Source organism: Eptatretus burgeri, chromosome 2 (assembly GCF_056783735.1).
Source record: "Eptatretus burgeri isolate ZD-2024b chromosome 2, Ebu_testis_v1, whole genome shotgun sequence".
Lineage (NCBI taxonomy): Eukaryota > Metazoa > Chordata > Myxini > Myxiniformes > Myxinidae > Eptatretus > Eptatretus burgeri.
This window is the reverse complement of record NC_140962.1, coordinates 72,026,381-72,038,928: the sequence shown is the minus strand read 5'-3', so window position 1 is coordinate 72,038,928 and position 12,548 is coordinate 72,026,381. Positions and strand designations below refer to the sequence as shown.

Below are 12,548 nucleotides of genomic sequence, written 5' to 3'. Positions count from 1 at the left end.
CACGACGAGGCCTTGCGTCGTGGAGTGAATGCTGTACGTAAGCTCGCTGCCATGATCCCGATCAACTTTATACACGCTGTGATGATATCTCTCCCAGCGCAATGGCGGCTGTTGGCGGCACGTCTCTGTGTGTGTGTGTGTGTGTGTGTTGTAGATAACGCTCCGCCTGCATGGCTCCGATGAAGTGTCCGTTCATTGTGTGTGAGGCTGGAGACGGCGGGGGCTGTATCCTGAGCTCGTTTCCTTCCAGCCAGACCATCCTCGGGCCCGAGGACAATCCGTTTGCCGATTACATGTGGATGGAAAACGAGGAGGAGTTTGAGAGGCAGGTACGTCTGTCTGCTTGGTGTCCAGGCTCTTGGGTTGTCACTGGTTCCCAGTACAACAGGTGCGTGCATGCTGTGCTGTCGTCACGAGGTGGAAATGTCGGGTTTAAAAAAAAAAAAAAATGGGGTATTTATTTATTTATATTATAATGCAGCACGATTTGAATTTTGGACGAAAATGTCCTCCCTCTTGATAACTTTGCATATGGTAGTATGCCTTGTAGTTTGATGTGCAGTTTTGTTTGCAAAAAAAAAAATGGTTTGGAATCTTGTGTAAAAGTGCCCCACCCTTCCTGGGGTGAGGGGGTGATATTGTTGCCATGACGTTCTGAAGTTTGACATGCTTTTGTACAACCTCCGATCCGAGCTGGTCTCCATGTCAAACGGTTTCACAATTTAACACGCACGGTTAGAATTCAGGTCGGGTCAGGTATGGGAGCATGCGCCGGAGCAGTGCATCGCTGCCGGTACTCCAGGGTCCTCCGTCTGGGCATTCCTCAGGCAGATGCCTGGCCCATCCCCATCTCCTTGAGATGCCAATGAACCTGCTGCACCCACGAGGAACGTGGTCGGCCCATTGGCCTCCTCCACTCACGAGACTCCCTTGCTGAGAGAATCTGGTGAGCAGAATCAGTGTCAGGAAAACGAGCCACATGTCCATACAGCCGCAGCTGACGCTCACGGACTATGCAGGTAACAAATCTCATTTGAGTCTCTCTCGGCAACTGCTCATTGGACACAAAGTCTGATCAGTGATAGCCAAGGATTCTCCAAGGAGTCCTGGTACCAAAGGAATTAAGTCTCCGTCTCAGATCCCTGGTCAGTGGCCAAGTCTCACATCCATAGAGCAAGACTGGAAGCACCAAGGACCTGAAGACTCACACTTTCGTCCTCCCGCACAGGTACCGGCAGCGCCACACCCCATGATCCAGTGAATCCATGACTCCCCAGGCCCGACTCAGACGTCTGTTGGCCTCTGACTCACAGCCAGCAGAGACATGAATATCACTGCCAAGGTAAGTGAATCTCTCCACGACCTTAACATCCTCACCACAAACAGGCATAGACAGGACAGCAGCATCCAAGATGTCATCAAAAGCCTGGATCTTAGTTTTAACCCGGGAAACCTGTAATCCCAGCGGCTCCGACTCCTCATTCAGCACCTCGAGGGCCCCCAAAAGGATATCTATCGTCTCTGCGAAATCAAGGTCAGAGATTTTGACATTCCCAAATGATGCACTGCAGCTTTATCTCTCTGACATCCTCACTATAATCCAGTCCATTCAAGTGCTGAAAAGTGTGGGGCCAGTACACACCCCTGACGAACTCCAGTAACAACTGGAAATCACTTAAAACATGTAGAAATGCAAAAAAAAAAAAAAATATTTGAAATTTTTTTTTTCAAAATGCCCACAATAGTGGCCATATTGGATTTTAGACAAAGTCCAAAATCTAATGGCATGATCCTTGGACCATACCTAATCCCCCCACCAAGTTTCGTAAAAATCCGTCGAGTTTTCCCGTAATACTGTTCACAAACAAACAGAAAGGGGTGAAAACAGTAACCTCCATCCATCTTCGATGGCAGAGGTTAACTTGAGGGGGAGCACTCGGGAGAGTGCAAAACCTCCGCCGCCAATACTGCTGGGTCACTCAAGTGAACCTTATATCTTATTCATTAAATATGATGTCAACAGTGCTGAGAGTTATAGTTCTTTTCTCCATTTTTTTTTGGGGGGGGGGGGGGGTTGGAAATCACTTAAAACATGTAAAAATGCAAAATAACAATCTAAATTTTGTTGAAAAAAAGTTGCAAAAAATTTTTTTTTCTCAATTTTTTTTGGGGGGGTTTGAAATCACTTAAAACATGCAGAAATGCAAAAAAAAAAATTTTTCTCTAACAATTTTTTTTCTGGGGGGGGGGACCCATTGAGATAAACTCTCCAAGCCCAAGTCCAAAATTTAATGGCATGATCTTTGGACCATACCTACCCCCCCACCAAGTTTCGTCGAAATCCGTCGAGGGGTTTTTTCCGTAATGCTGTTCACAAACAAAGAAACAAACAAACAGAAAGGGGTGAAAACAGTAACCTCCATCCATCTTCGAAGATGGCGGAGGTTAACTTTATGGGGAGCACTCGGGAGAGTGCAAAACCTCTGCCGCCAATACTGCTGGGTCACTCAAGTGAACCTTGTATCCTATTCATTAAATATGATGTCAACAGTGCTGAGAGTTAGTTCTTTTCTCCATTTTTTTTTTTGGGGGGGGGGGGGGGTTTGGAAATCACTTAAAACATGTAGAAATGCAAAAAAAAGAAATCGAAATTTTGTTGAAAAAAAAAGTTGCAAATTTTTTTTTTTTTCTCTAACAATTATTTTTTTTGGGGGGGGGTTGGAAATCACTTAAAACATGTAGAAATGCAAAAAAATATTTTTTTCTCTAAATTTTTTTTGGGGGAGGGGGGTAACAATTTTTTGCGGGAGGGTTGGAAATCACTTCAAACATGGAGAAATGCAAAAAAAAAAAATTCTCAAAATTTTTTTTTTTGGGGGGGGGGGCATTGAGATAAACTATCCAAGCCCAAGTCCAAAATTTAATAGCATGATCCTTGGACCATACCTAACCCCCCCACCAAGTTTCGTCGAAATTCGTCGAGCAGTTTTTCCGTAATACTGTTCACAAACAAACAAACAAGCAGTCATAGACTGGTACTTACGAAATCGTCAACTTGACCTCTGACCTTGTCTAATAAAAGCTGTCTCTTGAGAAGGTCGCGACACAAACCAGAAGTTTCTACGATGATTCTGTACCAAACCATCAAAAATCGAATGTTTTGGATGTTTGACCTCACTGTGACCTTGACCTTTGACCGATTTTGATCAAAATCTAATCAGCGCTAGCCATCACGCTCCTGAATCACGTGGTGTAATTTGACATTGGAAGCTTCTTCCGTTCTCGAGTTATCATTTTTTGGATGTTTGACCTCACTGTGACCTTACCTTTGACCGATTTTGACCAAAATATAATCAGCACGAGCCATCAGCCTCCCGAATCACGTGGTGCAATTTGACATTGGTCGCTTCTTCCGTTCTCAAGTTATCTGTACCAAACCATCAAAAATCGAATATTTGACCTCACCGTGACCTTGACCTTTGACCGATTTTGACCAAAATCTAATCGGCACTAGCCATCACCCTCCTGAATCACGTGGTGTAATTTGACATTGGTAGCTTCTTCCGTTCTCGAGTTATCATGCCTACAAACAAACAAACAAACAAACGGAAGGCATCAATATACTTACGAAATCTTTAGATTTCGTAAGTAACAAACAAACAGAAAGCGGTGAAAACAGTAACCTCCATCCATCTTCGAAGATGGCGGAGGTTAATAAGTCTGAGATGGTACCACCACATGTCACAGCACTCTCAATACCAGAATGGAGTTCAGACATCAGATCAATCAGTTTTGGTGGCACCCCATGAAGACCAAGAATCCTCCAGAGGGCATCCCGATTCATTGAATCAAATACTTTACAGAGATCAATGTAGGCTGCAAGCAGCCCCTGCCAAAACTCTCGTCTGCGTTCTGTGAGGACCCGAAGGGCAAGGATACGGTCAATCATAGACCTCTTTGGTGTAAAGCCTGACTGCTCTGGATGCTGGTGCTCAAGCAGATGGTGACGAACCCTTTCAAGAATTATTCGAGCAAAGACATTGCCCGGCACTCAGAGCAGCGTCACCCCTCGGTAGTTGTTGCAGTCTTGGTGATCACCCTTGCCTTTCCAGAGAGAGACAACAAGGCCCCTCTTCCAATCAGTTGGGATGATGCCTGTGTTCCAGGCAGAGCACAGAACTGCGTGCAACGACACGAGTGCAGCATTTCCAACAGCCTTGAGAAGTTCAGCATGGATGCCACAGATCCCTGGAGCTTTACCCCATTTCAACCAGTTCACCGCAGCCTGTTTTTCCACAAACGAAGGTGGATCACAGTTGATTGGACGGTCAGGAACAGTGATTGTAACACCCCTGACGGCCAACTCGACAGCTGGTGGATGAGCATGGTGCAACCGCTCAAAGTAACTGCCCAGCGGGCCTTCACTTCGGACTCCTCTGTCAAGAGCCTACTACCCTCTGCTCTAACTGCAGTTCACCGAGGGATGGGCTTCGATGAACGCAATGCGCGAATTCCCCTGAAAGCAGGACGAGAATCACTTGACCACAGGTGATGCTCTACCCCCTCGCAGATTCCCCGCACATAGGCCTCCTTGTCCACCCTTAGCGCATGTTTCGTTTTACGCCTCAGCTCCATGAACAGCTCAGCTCTGCAAATCAGCCTGGCCCTGCGACTCTGGTCAATGGTATCCAGTGTCCCTTGAGAGACAAAATTCTTCTTCACTCTACGTTGAGTTCCAAGACATCCACCGGCAACATCAAGGACGGTGGTCTTGAAGGCACTCCACAATTCTTCAGGATCTCCCAAAGCACCCAGACCCCCCTGCGCCCCTCAAATCTCCACTCCGCTTGTTCGCAAACTCCTCAGCTCTCCTCTCTTTCTTGAGCTTGCCAACATCCAGCCTAGGCTAGGATGGTACCATTCTCCTGGATTTACGGTGCAACTTAAGGGTTGCTACAACAAGCCAGTGGTCAGTATTGAGGAACTGAGCACACCGGTAGACCCTGCAGTTCTGGATCATCCTCCAGCGACCATCAACGAGGACATGGTTAATCTCCTTTGCCACACCACCAGCGTTGGAATACCAAGTCCAGTGATGAGCTTGTGGGCGCTGAAACCATGAACCAGCCATCCTTAGTCCATGACTTCTTGCAAAGTCAAGGAACTTAGTGCTATTCTGGTTCATAGTTCCTGACCCATGGGGACCAACACACATCTCTTAACCTTCCCTATCAGTTCCAGTCGATGCATTGAAATCCCCCAAGACTAGAAGTGTATCTCTCCTGGGGCACTGATCAATGACAGACTCGAGCGTCGCATAGAATGCATCCTTCACGGTGAGATCACTCACCTCACTCTGAGCATAAACGGAGACCAGGGAATGACACCGAAGGAGTGACTGATCCTTATTCTCATAATATGCTCGTTGACTGGTGTAACCTCAATTATCATTGGAGTCAGCTTCTCGGACACAGCTGCAGCAACTCCTTGGGCATGGTAACCATCAGAGCGACTCGACCAATAGTAGGTGTAATCACCCGCCATTAAATTCTACACAGTCCGGTCTCCGAACCTCAGAGTGCTGCAATACCGATATCCAAACGCTTGAGCTCAGATAACAGAGACAGGTGATCATCCTCTCTTCGGGATAGGACATTCCAGGCACCCACCCGAAGGGACCGCTTCAGGTTAACCCAAGAAGACCGCCTTCTGATGGACGATGCCTCGGCACCACTCCGACACACTCTCCCGCAATCTGACCCGGGAATGTTACCCCGTGGTTTCCCTCCTGTCATCAAAGATTTGGGTGCCGAAGACTTTGCCCCAATCCCGTCATCCAGTGAGCTGCCCTGTGAAGGGAAGCTGCACAGGAGGTACTCCCATGAAGTGGGTTTTCAGATTTTTTTTTTTTTTATGCTTTGAGAATTTTGTAGAATGAAGGGTTTTACGGTGGTCGTAGTTCAAATCCTGCCACCAACCTCCAAATAAAAAGTAACCCAACTGCAGGAGGACGTCTACAGATACAGTTGGGCACAAGTAGCTCTTCCGCCCTTTGACAGGTTTTGTTTTTAATCCTGCTGGGTGTCCATATCCAAACACCCTCCTCATCAGGAAACCTGGTGAGGGAGACTTTAGTCGCCGACAACCCGACCATGGAACAGGTTAGTACAGGTTTACATTATACCTGCAGCAAGTCAAAGATCTGATCTTGCCTGACCTGACAATGGAATTGACGGTCTTTAATTTGATCTTCCTTTCGTCCTGCAGCGTAGTCTGATATTTCAGATCAATTGTTCAAATTTGCATAAAAGCACCAAAATTGGTACACATGTAGAATAATGTATTCCGAACAATTCTAGATATGGAGCCACCCGAGATTGTGCCTTGGTCAACTTCGGCGATCATTTTCCAAAATGGCCACCATTCTACTTTAGCGAAATTGGCTATATGCTCTTATTTTCTTATTGTATTGGTGGTAGACATAAGGAAAGTGTAAATTGACCATGAAAAGGCGTATTCAAATATTATGAGGCAGTATTTTCGGTAAAAAAGCCATTATTTGATTTGTAAATTGCTGCTCTCCTGAAACTTTTCGCTGAAAAGTACCCATTATTGCCTGGAGAACAAGAGTCAAATGATATTCATCACATTCAATGGGTTTGGAATCAACAAAAATTGCATTATAGATTACATACTTTACTCTATTTTGAAAAGGGAACTGATAATGACAAACTCAGAAAATGTAGTCAAATTATTGCACACTTCACTTTGAAGCGGCTACTGTTTACTGTCTACTACCATTCTACCAGGACACATGGTACACGCATACATCAGTCTAGTACAATATGAGTTTCTGAGCTCGTGTACTGGCTCTGGATCAAGAAGTCAACACTTTTACAAGCAATGCGACTTTGCATTTGCACATTCTAAGCTAGGCCGATATCTCAGTCGGTGTCTACTGGCATTCTCCTTCACAAGTACACAGTCCAGTGCATTGCAGATTAGCCTTCATGCATTTGCAGCTGTTTCTACAGCCTTTTTTGCAGCCGCACGACACCAGTTCGAAGCAGCTTTTTGAAGCCTCAGGGAGTGTGATCCAGAGCGGTTTGTAGAACCCATCCTCTGTTTGCCACCAGCCCCAGCTTGTTGGTGATGGAAGCATGGGTTGAGGGACCAAGACCTACCACCAGACATAGCCACCCTGGAAGACTGATCTCTTCACTTGCTGTTCCAAAGCATCGTAGGTAGTTGGGATGCGCTGGACGGAGTTCCTCTTGGCGAAGAGTTTCTTTCTGGCCTTGTTGACGTCCGTATATGGACTGGTGCGGTCATAGAGGAGCACCACAAACCTTTCAATGCAGTGCATTGTGTCATCCTGGATGTTGACTGGCATGGTGGTCAGGGTCACAAGAGAATCTGTCAGTTCTGGAAACAAGTTCCATGTGGCCCAGGCAGATTTCTTCCCATGCCCCACGAATGCTGATACCGTGTCACATCCGGTCATGGCGTGGAAGACAGGGAGGGCACGTGCCTTCTGTGGACAGAGTGAGGCAGCTATTTCATGGGCAGGGGTGTAGCGGTAGTTCTTGCCCGTCCCAAAGGGAATCCAGAGTTCATCCACGCATGGTAGTGACCTTCAGGATTGACAGAGGACTTTGCGCGATTGTAGAGAGACATTAAACACTTGGAATGATACTTGACATCAAGAGCTCGCATATCACCCATGCTGAGCCGTGCCAGTAGTTCATGGTCTCCAATTTGTGTTGCACACTGCCGCACACGCTGGTCAATCTTGAAGGTGGTAGCTTCATGTAAGGTGTCCACACCAGACTGTCTGCAGAAGAAGCATGAGGGTTGACTAGAGGTACTTGATTCTGCACTGAGTGACTTGGTGCGCTTTCCTGGCACGGCATTACCTTCACCAGATGAGCTGCCTTCTGCTGGTGTCTTCTGTGCTCTTTGCAACTTTGTTGTATTAAAACGAAGCATGCATCGTTTATGATAGACAGCTTTGTGAGCAACCAGTGCGGCCTCGATGCCCTCTCCTTCATAAAGTCTATCAAGCTGCAGCGTTCTGGGTAGTAAGCCCAACTCTCCAAACTGTTTGGCCAGTGTCTTGTATCATATTCCTGGCCAGTGTCTTGTACCCACTCCCTGTGTTTGGGCATTTTGTATTTTCTGGGCAAACAAGGGACTCTGCTGTGTCCTCCTGGCATATGGCACACAGTTTCCAGTTTGTGTTGGATGGGCCAACAGACGCACGGTCCATGGAAGAATGCACTAGCTGGAACTTCTTTGACATGGTCACTCCCGCTCGTGTTGACTCTGCTCCTGATGATTATCACGCCATATTCTGCAAAGACACAAAACACCTTGTTACCCCACTATTACTACTAGTACTACACAAATTACAACACCACTTCCACCACTACCACCACCACAACAAAATACTTCTGAACCTGTCACTGATGCTGTCTGCGAAAATAGATTTTCCCATAAAAATGACCGTTTTTTCCCCAATACAATGGTTGGAAATATAATATATCAACGCAAATGACATTTGTATTGTTTTCCTTTGTAAATGCACATCACATGGAGTATTTATCACTTCTGAGAAACCTACAAAGAGAATAACAATGACAGATATCCCATGTTGTTAAATTAGAATGGCGGCCATTTTGGAAAATGGCTACCAAAGCTGACCAAGGCAAAATCTCGAGTGGCTCCATATCCAGAATTGTTCAGAATACATTTGTCAATATATGTACCAATTTTGGTGCTTTTATGAAAAGTTGAACAATTGGTTTGCTATGCTGCAGTACTACAGTACTTCTCTTCAAAACGCTTCTGCCCTATCTGAAACGTCTGCAAGTCCTGCTGGTCCTCAAAATGGTCTTCCACAGCATTTGTCGTGACTCATCCACCAATACTTTGCTTCACGATGGGAAACCTGAAATGGTTGGAGGAAGTGAATTGCTTTAATGATGCTTTTGAAATTGCAACCGTGAGGGTTGTCTGCTGGAGCAGGGTTCCATTTAAAAATAAAAGATAAAAACATTCCTCAACTGAGCCTTCCATACCGTTTCTTGTCCATGAGTCAACTAATGACATCTTGATCAATGTTAAAGTACGTGGTCATCTACCCACTAGCCTTGTCCTACATTTAGTATGTACGTAATGGGGAAAAACTCTCGACTATTTCAGTGCTCGACCTGGGTATGGCAGGAGGGCCGACATTCTGGAGGTACACATGCTCTCTTAGCTGTCTTGCCTGAGTTCAAATCCCAACCCAGCTATACACTGTCATCCCAGTGTTTCACAGGCAGGGTGATTCATCAATGTGCGTGCCGTCTCTCAGATGGACATTAAATTGGCCGTCCTGTCTGCCGGAATTAGTTGGTGGATGTTAAAGTTCCTACGGTTTCCTTTGTGAAGAGTAGGCGAGCTATCGCTACACCCTGAACAAATTCCAAATTCTTCCTTAAACAAAAGAGGTCACCATATCAGTGGCACGGTTGTACCCTCAGCCAATGCTGCTACCCCTCAACCTCGTGCTGCATACGAAAGAAGAAGAATGCTCAACATTCAATATCCTAATTGGCCTTGCCCAATCACGAAGGGGTGTGAGGTGTGCGTATCTACTTCAGTGTAGATTGGTTCATTCTCTCATCTACTGTAATCTATATACATCGTCGAGGCTCTGCATTGTTAAATTCTCAGCCTTTATTCTGGTCGCTGTCAGATTTTCTTCATTGCAGGTGTCTGTTTTTTGTCCAATCTCTGCTATTACCCTGATCTTTATATCTCAATATCCCCAGGTGGAGGAAGAATTTTGGGAGGAAGAGTTCATGGAGGAGTGTTTCCGTGAAATGTTGGAGGAGGAGGAAAAGGAATGGTTTATACCTGCTAGGGACTTACCTGAAGGGACAGTTGGAATTTCAGGGCTGGCACCTGCAACACAGCATCTTAATACACAAGTAAGATCTTGTATGTAAACAAGCTGTACCTCTTTCTTTATTTCATCATCTGCATTAGTCTTTCACAATGTGACCCCCTTCTTGCTCCCCTATCTCTTATTAACAACAATTTTTCTTCCTATATTCACCCCCTCTTCCCTTACCCCACAGACATCTCCTCAAAGCAGCCGACTAAACCCGAACGCCCAGGAATTTATTCCATCAGGAAGCCCCCCTTCAGGAGTGTGGGTAGAAAGGGCTAATAAATAACCCTTATAATCTCAACCCAAACTTCCCCATACCCAGTCTCTTTTGCCACCACCGCCCCTTTTCCTATTTTCTTAGTTACATGACTTATTATTGATGCATGACTGTGCTGTTCCTTTGTGAACCAGCCCCCCTTTACCATGTTTACCTGCTTACTCATGACTAGTTTATCACTACCCTCTTAAATAACTTTAAAGTATTTAGACTTTTCTTTTTCTTTTTTTTATCCCTATCTTTTCATCTCTTACTGAACCACTTTCTCACAGTTTCAGTGATGGAAATTTCCAGCCTGTATTAGAAACCAGAGCTCCAGTTCAAGAGCCAGGCAGCTGAATAAATGGCAAGCCATTGCTCATCCCTGCTGAGTTCTTGTGCTTTGTGATAAATTTCTGTATCATTCGGGTTTTTAAGATGCTCTTAAGTTCACATGCTAAACCGTACAATTTGGTTTACCAGATATGACCAATGACAAGTATGGCTGGTTTTCTGATGTGGCTGTCCACAGTAAAGTTGACTCCTGAACTGTACATTTGTGTCATTATTTGCCTCCCCAGCTGCAGCATTGTGTAAATGGTGAGTGAAAGAAGTTAAGATGTGATTAAAATGTAGAAATTTACTTTTAACATAGAGGATAGTGTTGTTAAGCTTTTAGAGATAAAGCAAAAACAGAGTGCCAGTAACGTGAGGAATTGCAGTTATGATCGAGACAAATTGCAACATGCATGTCGCACACTGTTGGCAACAAGACGTGCTCACGTCCACAAATTGCTGTGAAACTCCATTGAAGTTACATTTTCTGCTTAACGGGGCATCTTTCCAAAAGAGCATGTAACGTGAAAAGTTATTGATCTGGTTATTCTGTTTTTGAAACATTTTATTTTCCTTTTAGCGAAGTAATCCTTATTGCCGTTTCTTCCCATTTCCCATTTCCCCGCACTCGTGTTAGACTTTATCTGATGCTTCATTACGAAAAGTAATGCTTTTGATACCGACCCCTAATATACTCCACCACTTCCTTCTTTTTGGCTTAACACTTGCTGGGCTGGCAGGATAGCTTAGAGGCAGACACACTCACTTCTATACTGCCTAGCCAGGGTTTGAATCCAGACTTGGCTATAAACTGTCATTCTGGTGTTTCACAGGCAGGGTGATCCATCAATGCAAATGCAATCCTTCAGATGGATGTTAAACTGGTGTCTCGTCTGCGAATCTTAGTTGGTGGACATTAAAGATCCTATGGTGTCCTTCATAAAGAGGAGGTGAGCTATTGCTGCTCTAACTTCCAGTGGGCATTGTGTTAATGGCACAGCTGTGCCTCCCCCCTCCCTCCCCTATCAAAATGATATAGCTGCAGCCATGTGCTGCATATGCAAGACCACTTTCAAACTGTCCTGGCATGTTATTCGTTCACCACTTAATCTTAACTGATCCAGTCACTTGCTTTGTGGAACCTTGTCTGAAGCTTTCTAAAAATCGAAACACTTGACAAGATCTCCAGTGTGGAAAGACCTTTCTCCCAGCACTAGTTGTTTGTAGACATTAAAGATACCTCCGTGGTGAAGAGGAGGCGATTTATTGCCAGTATTATGAACTGATAGATTTACTGTCACTTTCAGTTGAATATTCTCTGTCAGAGTGGAGTTCTGGCCTTGAAATGTTTCGCAACTTGTGAATACCCTAAAGCTCAGTCAACAGTTGCACAGTGGTGCTAACTAACCATGTCAGTTGTGGTTCAGAGTGGAGGGGTAATGCAAGAATGTGTTGAACACCGTCACCATGTCACTGAAACAAATGTTTCTTGTTCCCCTCTGAGCATTCGCCTCCTGGATTATAATCCTTAACCCTTTGTTTCAAATCTCATATTCCTTGAAATTTCTGAGGGACATTCAAAAGGTTATGCAAGCGAGATGGAATAGTTGAAGAGTTGCCAACATTTTTATGCCTCCGCACAAAGGGTGCCGGAGGCATTATTGAGTTCTGCGTACGTGTGCGTGCGTAGCAGATTTTCATTACCGCGATAACTTGTCAACCGTTCAAGGGATTTTGACCAAACTCAATACAACTACGTATTATGATGCAAAGATGAACTTGTTAGATTTTGGGGTCAAAGGTCAAATGCCGTGTGACCTTTGTCGGAGACTTATCCAGACGCATTTGGTCAAGTTCTTTTTTGTTTTGTTTTCATCATGAAATTAATATATTTTCTCTAAATGCTATATCCTTATCTATTAAAAATGATCTATCTTGGACTGTTTTTATTTTAGATGTGCATTATAGAACTAACATCATAAATATATGTGGAAAAATTACATGCCCAGAGCAGGA

General features: G+C 44.9%; 1 protein-coding gene across 2 annotated transcripts in view; it reads left to right on the top strand.

Annotated features, from left to right (window-relative positions):
• The window catches only part of LOC147032302 (polyadenylate-binding protein-interacting protein 2-like), a 10,954-nt gene extending 204 nt beyond the window's left edge, over positions 1 to 10,750 (top strand). The window contains exons 1-4 of one of the 2 annotated variants that reach the window (XM_085869790.1): positions 1 to 33; positions 155 to 329; positions 9,819 to 9,977; positions 10,128 to 10,750. The exon at positions 1 to 33 is cut by the window's left edge and continues 204 nt beyond it. In XM_085869790.1, the coding sequence (XP_085725916.1) occupies positions 171 to 329; positions 9,819 to 9,977; positions 10,128 to 10,226 (417 nt within the window). In that variant the 5' untranslated portion in view covers positions 1 to 33; positions 155 to 170 and the 3' untranslated portion in view covers positions 10,227 to 10,750. The remainder of the gene's footprint in view (positions 34 to 154; positions 330 to 9,818; positions 9,978 to 10,127) is intronic. The other variant, XM_085869791.1, reaches the window with a different exon arrangement.
• Positions 10,751 to 12,548: the final 1,798 nt, after the last annotated feature.